General features: G+C 36.8%; 1 protein-coding gene across 1 annotated transcript; it reads left to right on the forward strand.

Annotated features, from left to right (window-relative positions):
- Window positions 1-13138: 13138 nt before the first annotated feature.
- On the forward strand, window positions 13139-14458 carry LOC131435902 (zinc finger protein 570-like). Its single transcript, XM_058604171.1, has 2 exons — window positions 13139-13526; window positions 13583-14458. The coding sequence occupies exons 1-2, from the start codon at window positions 13235-13237 to the stop codon at window positions 14383-14385; spliced, it is 1095 nt and encodes a 364-aa protein (XP_058460154.1). The 5' UTR covers window positions 13139-13234; the 3' UTR covers window positions 14386-14458.
- Window positions 14459-14494: the final 36 nt, after the last annotated feature.

Genomic DNA, 14494 nt, shown 5'->3' on the forward strand with positions numbered 1-14494 from the left:
CTCCGATTTTAAGGTATTTTCAACAAATATTCGTTTGGAACAGCTATAATGGTGGTTGTTCCAGTTTAGCAGTTGAAAACTCTTAGGTAAATTCAACCATACTTCACAATTTATTTCAAACAAAGTTTGGATTACACATACTGAGATTTTTTTTTCTAAAATGACCAACAAAATAGTGAGTGCAATCATCACTTCTTGTTGATTCAAAGAAAAAAATTGTTCGAAGGAAATGAGAAGTTTTGAGGTAGAACGCTCTATTTTTGGTTAGGGGAAATGAAATGAATTTTATTTTTACGTTTATATTTTACACATAAATACATTGCTTCAAATTTTGTAATTACATAGTCGTAAATAAGTGATCCCTTCTACATTATGTAGATCTATAACATTACTATTATTGTATTCAATGTTACTTACTACTACTGATCTAGCTGTAGTGCTTATTTCATACGATTGCAAGTGTTCGTTAAATTTGTTTATTTTATATCTCTCGCAGAACAGCAGAAGCGCATTATCGTTATTGAAAAATATTTCTGTTATTTTGAAAATATCAAAGGTATCACTGCATATTGTACTATAAAACGACCCTCTTTTATATAGTATTCCACATTTATAAAATTTAGTCAAAAATTTTATGGATTCTTCATGAACATTAACTGAATTAAAGTTAATATACTTCTGTTGTTCAGGCCGGAATTGATAAAAATATATTTGACTTTCGTCGTATGTAATTTTTAAATTGTAATTCAATGCTACCGGCATCCTTCAAAAAACAATTCCCTGATTGATAAACACACTTAGCACAGTTCAGCTAACACTTTTTACAATATAAAATCATTTAAAAAACAATGGAAACTGAGATGACAAGAAAACTAAACACAACCAAGAAGAAGCGAGCTAACGATAAAAGCAACCGAAACAAACTGAAAAACTGTTTTGTTTTGGCTTAATTGGTCAGGTTGGTATTTACCTAACCGAAAATTTAGGTTATTTATACTCAACACATATGTTGATTCAAAGTGATATATTATATTGAACTGATGTGATATGTGCATCATCCAATAAGCTGAATTTTGTTTGGGACAACTTCGAATATGACTTAAAATAACCTATTTTTTGGTGTAATCAAACATTTTCAATCTTACAACAATAATATTAAATGATTTGAAACTTATTGAAATAATTATTTGGATCAATATGAATCTTTGGTTTGAAACAGACAATTTATAATTTTGATTCAATAAACATTCGACATTGAATTTCAACAATACAATTAGTTGTTTCAAACTAGGCCAATTCCTCTCTGTGTTACAGAGAAACTGAATGCGTGAGAGTATATGCTACTGAGCAGACCAGTTCCCGCGCTTGGTAAATATATACTAGAAACACTAAATGCAATGTCAGTTTGCTTTCACATCTCATCCAGTTAGTCGATAAAACAAAACCGCTTACGTTCGGGACGGAAGAACCCAATTACAGTATTGTGTAGTGAACAATAGAATGATCTCGAAATGAGTGAACCACAAGAGCTACCGCTGCTACGAAAGAGTACAATTATTGTTGACTTTAGGCAGGGCAAAATTCGACCTTCGATACGAGAAGGTTTGCTCAAGGAGCGAATGCATCTTGACATTAAAGTGTACATTTACTTCAATTCAATAAGACAAATAAAGTTGTTTACAGCCAGTTTTATAAAGAGTTGGATGCAATTCAATTCGCAAAAGACAATAACAATGTGCACTATGTGGCGCACCTCCTCTACGAAACCATCAGTGTCCCCTATAGAACAAAGTACACCAGCTGCAGCTAATAACCTACCCAACGCCTGTAAAAAAAATTGTTCCTCTTGAAACAGTGATGCTTAACCAATGGGCGGGAGTGTGAATAGCGAACCACTGCTTCCCCTCCATTCGCTAGATAACAGCGAAAGCCTCTCCTCCAAGAAAAAAAAAATTATAACAAGATCCAGCAAAAAAAAATTTTTTTTACTGTAAAAAGGCCGTGTTAAACTTAAGTGTAAAGGAACCGAATAAATGAAAAAAAAACTAAATACAATGTTCTTCAAATTATTATTCATAGGAAATAAAAGTTATGAATCTTGTTTTCTCATAAGCATCTTCAGTATGAGAACCATTCATCAAATGCTAACCTCATGAAGCATACTCATTAGCTGGCGCAGATCTTCATGAACTAATGAACGAACGAAGCAGCACTCTTTGCCTGGTTTGCGCTATGAATTCTACCTGACATACGAATGTGGAAGATATTGCTAGGAAATAAGCGAAAAAATAAATGAAGTTACTCGAAGCAGACAACTTTGGAACATAATCCGAAGCGAACATTAATAAGTAAGATGGAATAAATTTTATGTCACGCTACTTCGAAGACAAATACAAAATATTGTATGTACCGAACGTGGAAACATATTCTGATTTACAAGAATACGAAATGGCTTTAGATAGCGAAATTTTAGGAAATCTGAAGAAAAAGAAAACACATTCAGTACCTTGACAAGATGGAATATCGAGTGCTATTCTAAAACTAATAAAACCGGAGGTATTAGGAAAAATATGCGAAATGCTTAACAAAATTTTCATTACAGAGCGAATTCCTGCAAAATGATACATCTTATACCAAGTAACGAACACTGCTCAGTGATCACATGTGTAAACTATATAGTCAACAAGATCCATGAAGCTCAAGATAAAGGGATGTTGATAGTTGCTGTCTTCATGGATATATCGCAGGCATTTGACTCCGTAAATACCTAAAAACTACTGAACGAAACAACAAACATGGCCATTCAAAAAAAAAAATAGCTCATGGCTACACACTTACCTGCGAGAGAGGATAATGTGTTGTGTACAACGGAGGGGAATAAGGAAACTAAATCAGCGAAGACCTACCGCAAGGTTACCCGCTATCTCCCATGTTATTTAATATCTACACCACTCAGCTACACTCGATCAAAGAAGATGGATGCGAACTTACACAATTCGCGGATGATTTCATCTTGATGGTAAAGGGAGAAACCCTAGAAGAAATAGAGACCAGAGCGAACAGTTTTTTTTAATTCGTGGATAAACTACAGGACCTGGAACTAAAAATAAACCCCCAAAAATGCCTTTTACCTTAAAACACACCAACCAACTGAAAATAAGAACGCTTACGTTCAGGAAGCACAACGCTTACGTTCAGAAAGCACATCAAAAACATCCAGAAACGAAGAACAGAGAAACTCAAAAAATTACAAACCGTATAGAATGCATACCTACACTCAGAAAAATATTATGGTAAGAGTTACTATATAGAGGGCCAACCTGACCATGCGAGTATAGTGGTTTTCAGCCGACTATTAAATCAGATGATTTCAACAATAGTCAAGTTCATGTTTACTATAAATGGTATCGGCTCTAGAATAGTAATATTGAACAGTATATTGTATGAATAACTAATACGATTGAGATGGTTAGGCTAACCATGACCGAATCATAATTTACATTGTAGTTTTCGCTATAACCAGAGCCATGGTATTTTTGACATTTCACTTCTAGTTATTTCGAAACTAAAGGCAGTGGTTGATTCAACAATGCTGAAGCTCAGCAAAACATGAGCTAATGTTAAAAATTTTTATGAATTTGAATTCTAGAACAAGAACAACAAAATAGTTTCATTGAATTCTATTTTATTTTTGCATCAAATCAAATAATGATGTGCCTGGTGAAATATTGATTATCATCGTAGACACGGAGCAGCGTTGCTTGGTTGCAACTGTTGATCCCAGGCTCTGTTCGGTGAAGTTTTTCCTGAAGCAGGAATGGGCAGCATGGAAGAAATTAATTGCCAAGTCCAGATGCAAACCTCAATACCCACCTGTCATATATTGTTATTTTTTTCGTCGGATTTGAGCGATTTGAATCCGGGAATCGAATGATGTTCGTCGTTTTCATCAATCGCGTGATGTTGTTTCTACAGCGACCGATAACGAATAATAAAAATTATACAGGACGTCGATTTCACTTGAAAACAGCCGTTACCGGCAAAATTGTTGAAAAATTCAATTTCAACGACGGAAACTAGTAAGGCTACAAAATTTACTCACCTCCAAGACCTTCCAAATTGCACAATATAAGTCACAATATAGATTTTTTTCGAATCAATCACTGATGTGTTACGAAATTGTCTGCTGTATTGTAACTTTATGTGACAATAACAAGGTACATCCGTTTATTGACAATTTGTATAGTCAAACTTTTCAAACTTCATAATTTCTTTTAAACCATGTATCTATTCATGGTAACATTATTATACTGCGGACATATTTACATGGTAGCGATAACTATTTAGCTCCTCATATATACCAAGGCTCGAGAGCAATTTCACCTTACTAGAAATTGTGATTTTAACTATTTGTTCTTATATTTGAGATGACTACCATTGTCAGAATGACCATGCCAGAAAAGTCATAAATACAAATAGTTTAGTCAAGTCGTAGTCTTTTTTTTTTTTTTTTCATAAATACGTTTATTTCATAGGCAATATACATAAGTTTTTCTTCGCCGTGGCATCCACAATACATAGTAGTTTAAACCTAATACATTTCGAATATCATATTAGTATGTTGGTACTCATTAGTTAATCTAAACACTGTTTTTATCAAGCGAGTTGCTATTTTAATTACATTAAATAAAATACATTTATTTTGTACATGATCTTATAACTATTTCAGGATTGTTTGTATCAGTTCACCACTTATATTCAATATCCTATAGTTGGCTATTGGTTGAACTCATGGAAGAGAAAACAGTTTAACATAAAATAAAATTTAAATTGGAACTCCAATGGATTTAATGAAATGATAAAGAAGTTTCATGTATGGAAGGTCACGACAAGCAAGAATGTCGCGAACTGGGACATTGGATAGTCTACCTTGGGTACGCAAGGAATTTATTAGTTGAGATCTGACATCACGAAACTCCACGCATGTCCAAACAACATGGTCAATATCGCGGTAACCTTCGCCGCAAGCACAATGATTAGTCTCGGAAAGTCCAATTCGAAGGAGATGTGCATCTAACGTGTAGTGATTGGACATGAGTCTGGACATCACACGAATGAAATCTCTACTCACATCCAGTCCCCTGAACCATGCCTTTGTCGATATTTTAGGAATAATTGAGTGCATCCACCGACCCAGATCATCTTTATCCCAAGAAGCTTGCCAGCTGGCAAGTGTTCTTTGGCGAGACGCGCTATAGAATTCGTTGAAAGCAATCGGTCTCTCATAAATTTCACCCTCAATAGCACCACGTTTGGCTAAAATATCGGCTCTTTCATTGCCTGGAATGGAGCAATGAGCCGGAACCCAAACTATTGTGATTAGATAATTATTATTCAATATGTCGTTCAGACACTGTTTTATTTTACCCAAGAAAAACGGTTCATTTTTGCCAGCAGCGTTTGAGCGAATGGCTTCAATTGCACTCAGACTATCTGTGAAGAGGAAATAATGGTTTGGAGATAATGTGACGATTACATTCAAGCTATAATGAACTGCTGCTAACTCTGCTATATAAACAGATGCAGGTTCTTGAAGCTTGAATGAGGCCGAAACATTATTGTTGAACATACCAAACCCTGTCGCTTCTTCCATTCGCGATCCGTCCGTGTAAAACATTTTCTCAGAGTTAATATGCCTGAACTTACTTGAAAATATTTTTGGGATTTCCATAGAGCGTAGGTGGTCCGGGATTCCACGCACTTCGCGCTGCATGGATGTGTCGAAAAATAAAGTTGAGTCAGGTACATTTAGGAGGCTGACACGGATAGGAATATATCTTGAAGGGTTGATTTCCTGTGACATATGGTTAAAATATACTGTCATGAATTTTGTTTGAGATCGAAGCTCGACTAGTCGTTCGAAATTATTAATTACCATGGGATTCAGCACATCACATCTTATTAGCAGGCGTGATGAAAGCTCCCAAAATCGATCTTTTAATGGAAGAACTCCCGCCAGAACTTCAAGACTCATTGTATGTGTCGAATGCATGCAGCCTAAAGCAATTCGCAAACAACGGTACTGAATTCGCTCAAGTTTGATAATATGAGAATTTGCAGCGGAACGAAAACAAACGCATCCATATTCCATCACTGAAAGTATCGTTGTCTGATACAATTTTATTAGATCTTGCGGATGAGCACCCCACCAAGACCCTGTTATTGTTCGAAGAAAATTTACTCTTTGTTGGCATTTCGTTATCAGATACCTAATGTGTCCTCCCCACGTGCATTTGGAATCAAACCACACCCCGAGGTATTTGAAAGTCAAAACCTGTTCGATTATTCTTCCCATCATATGAAGCTGAAGTTGCGCGGGATCATGCTTTTTTGAAAAGACGACCAGCTCTGTTTTCTCCGCAGAGAATTCGATACCAAGATGAACAGCCCAAACGGACAATTTATCTAAGGTATCTTGCAATGGTTTTTGCAGATCAATAGCTTTGGATCCAGTAACTGAAACCACGCCATCATCTGCCAATTGTCTTAGTGTACATGGGGTTACTAGACAGCTGTCAATGTCATTCACGTAAAAATTATAGAGGAGCGGACTGAGGCATGAGCCTTGCGGGAGACCCATGTAGCTAATTCTGATTGTTGCCAAATCGCCATGTGAAAAATGCATGCGTTTCTCTGACAAAAGGTTGTGCAAATAATTATTTATAACCGCTGGGAGTCCATGTTGGTGGAGCTTGTCTGAAAGAACATCAATGGAAACTGAATCAAATGCTCCTTTAATGTCTAAAAATACAGATGCCATTTGTTGCTTTTGAGCGAAGGCAATTTGGATGTCAGACGAAAGTAATGCAAGGCAATCATTCGTCCCTTTATTTCTACGGAAGCCAAACTGAGTATCTGACAACAAACCGTTCGTCTCGACCCAAGTGTCGAGACGTCGTAGAATAATTTTTTCGAACAATTTTCTGATGCAGGACAACATCGCAATGGGTCTATATGAGTTGTGATTGGAAGCTGGTTTCCCCGGCTTTTGAATGGCGATAACTTTCACTTGTCTCCAGTCAGGAGGAACAATATTTTGCTCAAGAAACTTGTTGAACAATTCCAACAAACGTCTTTTTGCGAGGTCGGGCAGATTCTTCACCAAGTTGAATTTAATTCTGTCCAATCCAGGAGCGTTATTGTTACAAGACATGAGTGCTATGGAAAATTCCATCATTGAAAAGGGGCTATCAATGGAATCATCATTTGAAGAAGACTCCCTAACAATGCTATGCGTAGGAACGGAATCTGGACAAACTTTCCTCGCAAAATCAAATATCCATCGATTCGAGTACTCCTCACTCTCATTTCCTACGTTACGATTCCTCATTCGTCTGGCCGTATTCCAAAGAGTGCTCATTGAGGTTTCTCTTGACAAACCTTCCACAAAATGTCTCCAATAGCTGCATTTCTTAACCCGAAGTATGTTCTTGTACTTGGTTTCTAAAACCAAGAATTTTTCAAAATTCTGAGGAGTTCCTCCTCCTCGTTTTAAAAACGTCTTGAAAGCATTTTGTTTCGCGTGTTTAGCATCTGAGCACTCTTTGTCCCACCAAGGATTTGGAGGTCTTCTGTTAGACGATGGACCAAGAAATCGTTTGGTTTGGGCTTGTTCTGCGGCCTCCAGAATCGAACAAACGAGGAAGTCATATTCTTCAAGTGGGGGAAGCTCTTCCATTGAAGTTAAGACACTTGAAATATTACTTTGGTATTTAATCCAGTCAATATTTTTTGTCAAATCATATGGAATATTAACTGAATTAGCAATGCTTTTGTTACTGCTAATTGAGATGATGATTGGTAAATGATCGCTACCATGTAAATCAGGAAATACTTTCCAGGTGCAATCTAGTCGAATTGAAGTCGAACAAAGAGATAAATCTAATGCACTTGGACGTGCAGGAGGTCTTGGGATCCGTGTCATGCTACCCATATTTAGTACCGTCATGCTAAAATTGTCGCAAATATTATATATTAGAGATGATCTGCTATCATTGTAAACGGAACCCCACATCATTCCGTGCGAATTGAAATCTCCTAAAATCAAACGTGGAGCAGGAAGGGCTTCGACAATTTCATTAAGCTGTCGTTGTCCAACTTGAGCTCTTGGAGGAATATATACCGAAGCAATGCAAATGTCCTTTCCTTTAATGTTTATTTGACAAGCAACAACTTCTATACTAGAAGTCGAAGGAATGTTTAATCTATAAAAGGAATAACATTTCTTAATTCCTAAAAGCACTCCACCATACGGGGAGTCTCTGTCGAGACGTATAATGTTAAAGTCATTAAAATTTAAGGCTATGTTTGATGTAAGCCATGTTTCGCACAAAGCAAATACATCACATTTTTGACTATGCAACAAAACTTTAAATGAATCAAGTTTTGGCATGATGCTTCGACAATTCCACTGCAGGACAGTGATTGAATCATTTGCGGCGGATGATAAATTATCCATCAAATGATACAAAACCTGAAAGAGCTGGCCATTGAGCTGATAACTGTTTCAAAAAAGTTCTAGCTATTGGAAGGAATGCTGTTATGATGGTCTTTAGAGGTTCAGAAATATTGAATGCAGCGAAAATCCATTCTACAATTTCCGAAAATTTCAGTAATCCTGTTGGTGAATGTGAAATGGAGCCCACTGGATTATTGTCTTTTCTTGAGCTAGTTCCTGGATTGGTTTGTGAATTTGACAAACCAGGAGGCACAGTTTTTGGTTTTAAATTTGGCTTTTTAGCTTTAACACGGGGATCTTTTTTTGAAGGTATAATTTTAGGTGTCTTTTTTGGTATTTTGTGGTTTGTTAATCTCCTCTTAACAGACCCTTGAGGAGTGACAAACGAGGTATCTTCACTATTTCCGTCAGAGTCAGATTCCTCTGGCTCCGCAAGATTTGAAAAACCGTTTTCGGTTTCCAAAGGGGAGACATGTATGACCGTTTTGAGCATTTCTGCATATGTGCGCTTAGACCGTGCTTTTAAAGAAAGCTTCATTTTGTCTTTACGCAGCTTAAATGCAGCGCACACTGAAAGATCATCATGAGGGCTTTCCCCACAATAAACACATTTTTCAACATCTTTATCGCAAAGATTATCCTTATGAGACCCTTGACATTTGATACATTTGGACTTATTACTACAGTAAGTAGCTGTATGTCCGAATTTTTTACAGTTCGTGCAATTCATAACATGCGGTACGAAAAGCCGAACAGGAAGACGAATTTTATCGATATAGACATGGCTAGGCAATGCAGATCCGGCAAATGTTACGCGAAACGAATCTGAGGGACGATAAGACTTTTTTCCATCGACAATAGATGCTGAGTACAATTGTTTGCACTCGAGTATCTTAACTCCCTCAAGCATGGAGTTTTTAAAACGGCCAACTCCATTTTTAAGTAAATCATCTGCTGTCAGACTTGCTTCAGTCACAACACCGTCAATTTCTACCTCCTTCGATGGAATGTAAACTCGATATTCAATAGCAAATAATTTACAGGTTACAATATCGTTTGCCTGTTTCAAGTCGTTAACTACAACTCGAATTTTATCTCTATTAACCTTACAGATTTCTTTAACTTCAGAGAAATGTGATGTCAAATCCTTTGTAATTTGCATCAAGTTTAAAATCTTTTCTTTTTTTCGAAGATAGACTATCCATGGCCCAGTGGTACCCTGTGGATAATGTTTAGCCCTCGGAGTATTTAAACTTTTACTAGTATCCGGAATCGGATTCGGATGATCTTCCATGAGATCATCCATTACATTAAATTTTTTTTGTAAATTAATAATACCAAAATAAAAACTTATGTTTAGTAAAATTTCAGATATAAGAAATAAAAAATAAATTAAATTAAATCTACCTTGTAGCTGATGTCTCTGTTCCTTTATCGTGAAGAACGACGTGAAGCTCTTCCAACGATTTCCAATTGGCAGTCTTTTGCTGTTTCCAATTGGCAGTCTTCTGTCGTTTACTGCTATCTCAGTTGCTCTGCCGTCGTTGTGAACACCACTGCACTTGCTGTACCTGACCCCAGGTACAGTGCTTTTGCTCTTGGTGGCGATCAAATGCGATGCTTGCAGTGTAGCACCTCGCGATATATGCCGTCTCTTTTGATCCTACGCAGCGTACAAATTCTGGTACCTGGTAGATCAGCACTGGGTTGCTTTAGCACCTCTGTGCCTTTGCACCCCTTCGTCTTCGCACCTTTATGCGATGGCACCTCTGTGACTCGTCACTTCTATGCTCTCGCACCTCTGTGTCTCTACACCTCTGTGCGTATGAACGGGATGGCCTTCGTTGCTAGCTTTCCAGTCGGGAAACGCCCCGAATATTGCGTTTGCTATGGGCAGTTTAACTACCTGAAGCTTAGAATTGTCTCGGTAGCAGCCGTTAACTCACGAGCCAGTACAATCGAAACACAACCTCTTCGCTTGAATGGTTTTTACTGAATGAAGTCGTAGTCTTTGTTGTCTAGTAATTTATACAATACAGATGGTGAATAGTCATATATCATGATTGTTGCTACTATTTAAGCATATAGTTGAAATGGCAATGGAAAACAGGCTACAGTTACTATGGCATTTTGCTCAGTGTAAGATATGCAATGGGATACTAAAAAACAACACCAAAACATTAAATACATGTCGGAACAGGGCACCAATAAAGGAAAGGATAAAATTTCGCACCCTGAAAGACATCAAAAAATTTTTTATCAAAACCAAACACAGCCATTCACCGAGAAAACGCTAAGGGCATATTCAGGAGTGTTTTAGTTCTAGATGCATAATTTATGTCAGTTACAAAATTTAAATCTGGATTTTATAGCAAGAAAAACTGGCAGCCCCAGCAGTGTTTTACTCGTGTTTCAAATATACAAAAAAATAGAACGGCATCGTAGACCAGTTTTAAATTTGACAGAAGAACTGGTCGAATAAATAAAACTAGAACGGCTTGCTGGGGATACGTTTGTTTCAGTTTCATTTAAATTATAGACCACCCATATGAATCTCGCAGCTGCTGAATTTGCTCTAAGACAAGAAAAAGGAAATGGATAAATCTAAATAAAACCAAAGACATCATATTAACAAGATATCCAGCTTTCACATTTCCCGAACAAATCATTGGCAACATCCTTTTTTGCGAGCATGGCGCCCTCAGGCGAGTCCGCATCGAATCTCGTACATAGAAGTAGGGGAGAGAAACGTCAAATTCGTGCACGCCAAGCACAGACTAACAGACAGGACACTCAAATTAGATTCTTCAATCATTTTAACGGTCATTTCGAATATTCCTTTATTTGGGACAGTACTCACATGTGTCATGATGGCGCCACGTTACCCTATCAAAAACATCCTGTCTGTCATCTATACTGTGTTTATTTTTTCATTTACCAACAGAGTTGCCATTCATGCAGAATTACCTGTAATGTATTGATTTGTATACCTCCATGCGAATTTCATGCAGGATACAAATTTAATACATATTGCCAAAACTATATACAGAATTATGCCTACTTCTCATCCTCCAACGCAATACAAAATCGAACCCGTTTTGTTACAATATTTACTTGCTTCTGGTCTGCCGCCTCTTCATTTCGGGTAAAAACTACCAACACAATAAAAAATAGTCTAGATGAACAACGTTGAGTCAAATAAATGGTTACCTTCCAACATCGCGGAAAAGTTAAATATAAACGTGATCCAAAAATTTATTGTGACGATTCATTTTCAAAAATTTTGATGAAATCAGGCAACCCTGCAATCAGCTGATCGGTGTTGACAAACGAGGGGAAACCAACTAGTAAAAAGACTTTTACGTAACACAAGGGGTGTACCGATAGTAAATAGTTCGCGCAGTACAATATAGGTGGAACTAGTGCATCACGGAAAATTATTTTTATAAGAATTTACTCATACTGTCATGTCTGTTAGTCTGTGCGCCAAGATAGCAGCACTGCGCACCGATGCAATTGACATCAATTGTTGAATGTGATGCCGCGCGATGGCGTTGCTGAACTGAAGATTGATTTCGCTCCAAGCTGACAGGGTCTGATAAAACACAATCAATGAAAACTAAAAGAAACCCAAACAAGACAACTTTAGCGAGATGAACCATGAACGGTCTTAGCCAGCGCGGTGGCAACAATAAGGCGCTTCAGCTAGTGCTATCGTAACCAACATCTCAGTCCTTCGGGGCCATCAAAGCTAGAAAGTCAGTTAGAGCAAAGTAAACAAAATGAAGTAAAATAAAACACTTCATTGATTGTGAAAGTCAGTATTACAATTTGGCAGCGCACGTTTCATAACGGTATCACATTTATAATCAAGCATAAAAAAATCAACTTTCAAAGCTAAATATCACAGATATTTAGCAACAACGAACTTATATACTTCTTCGTTGTTTTCGTCTTTGCGGAAAATATGATGGTCACGAAAACATGACTGCCTAGGAGGAACTTGGTCTTAGCAGTCTGCAGAGCTGCCAGGTTATTTTTTCAAAAATTTGCCAAAACTCAAAAATTTATCTGGATTTGGCTGGGTCTACTATATACAAAAAAGGTCTCACCAACTATCGTATAGAGGCCAAAACCGTAAAGATCTGGCAAGATCTGACAAAATGTAGGAAAATTTGGAAAATCTGGCAAAAGATCTGGTTAGTTTGACTGTCTGGTGAAGCGAGAAGCAGCCCTTACACGAGACAATATTATTGTCAATACAAGGAGTATTGACAATACTTTTGATCGTGTAATGGAAACTTCATTGGATTGACGAAAATATTGTCAAAAAATCAAAACTGCTCATCAATCCGACAATACTTTTTCTCCAGAGAGGAAACTGTCAAATATGTACAATGGACTCTTCTCTCAATGTTACAATGTTCAGTTGCAATATTTGAAGCTTCAAACGCTTAATTATTTCGAAAAATGCGGACTCAAGTTACCAAGTCAATTGGATTGACGGTATTGACAATACTTTGGATTGACAATAATATTGTCACGTGTAAGGGCAGCTAGATATATCTGGCATTTTCCAGATAAATCTGGCAACCTGGCAATGCTGGTGGTCTGTAAACAGACAAGGCGAAAGAAAATAGCATAGTTTTATGTATTGTGCAACATACAAGACTGAACTCCGTATTTCGATCAACAATATTTTAGAACATTATTAAAATGAATGAGCTAAGAATATTAAATCGGTTCGATTTACTTTGTCGCTTCTGTTTATCGGAAGAGAAGTGCGTTTTTATTTTTTCGGATAAATTTGAACTAAATCCTAGGCTTAAAAAATGCCTGGATGTTTTGCTATCAAAAATTGATGAAAATGATGGATATCCCAATAAAATTTGTGAGAACTGTATTTGTTGTATTGAACAGTTTGTAGACTTTGAAAATACTTGTGTTAAATCATATGATCTTCTGGAAACAGTGAAATATTCAATAACGATTGAAACAGAAACGGAATGTATGCTAGAGTTAAATCAATATTTTAACATTTTATTTAGTTTACCATGTTTATAGCTATACAACATGATGGAGAAACTGAATCTACAACATACGCAGACGTTCAAGAATCAACCCTAGAAGGCTTTCCGAACATTGTAATTAAGATGAATCAAAACGAATTTTCCTCCGATGATACGAATAATGAGCATTTAGAAGAGAAAGAAAAGTTTGACGACTTAACCGTTGATATCAATGATTCACAGGATGCCGTAGAAAAAGAAGTGGTCGAGGATACATCTTATAGTATATCAATCGAGCAACAACAGCTAATGGATGCAGCAATCGTAGCACTACCATGCGGGTTTGTAGAAAGAGGCAACCGGAGAATACCTTTAATGGAATGTATGTATTGTAAAAATGTATATAGGGGTAGAAATACTCTTAAGAAACATCTGCGGATACATTTAAAGATAAAAGATTATAGATGTACACACTGTCCTCGCACTTTCACTGATCGAAGTTCTCTTCGCATCCATCAAGGTCGACATCTAGGCAAAACATTTGAATGTTCCTATTGTAGTAAAACGTACTTTAGTCAAAATGAATTGCGCCAACATTTAACGATGCAACATTTGGAAAGAAAGTACTCCTGTGATATATGCGAACGAAAATTTCCGTCAAGCACCATTTTAAACGATCATAAGCGGGTTCATTTACCAGACCGACCGTTTATATGCCAGCAGTGTGGAGCTGGATTCAAGAGAAATCGCAATCTAATAAGACACGAACAACTGCATCAAAAAGAAATAGAAAAGTCAAAACAAAAAAATAAATGCATTGTAATTGTTTCAACTAAGACAAAAAAAATCCGGAAGTAAATGATTCTATTGCTACTGTTCGACATAGTCGACAGTAATGTAAGAACAATTGAAAGAAAGGTAATGAAATAAAAATCAACATTTACCACTAAACTCAGCTGGTAGTTCA

This window comes from Malaya genurostris, chromosome 3 (assembly GCF_030247185.1).
Source record: "Malaya genurostris strain Urasoe2022 chromosome 3, Malgen_1.1, whole genome shotgun sequence".
Taxonomy (NCBI): Eukaryota; Metazoa; Arthropoda; class Insecta; order Diptera; family Culicidae; genus Malaya; species Malaya genurostris.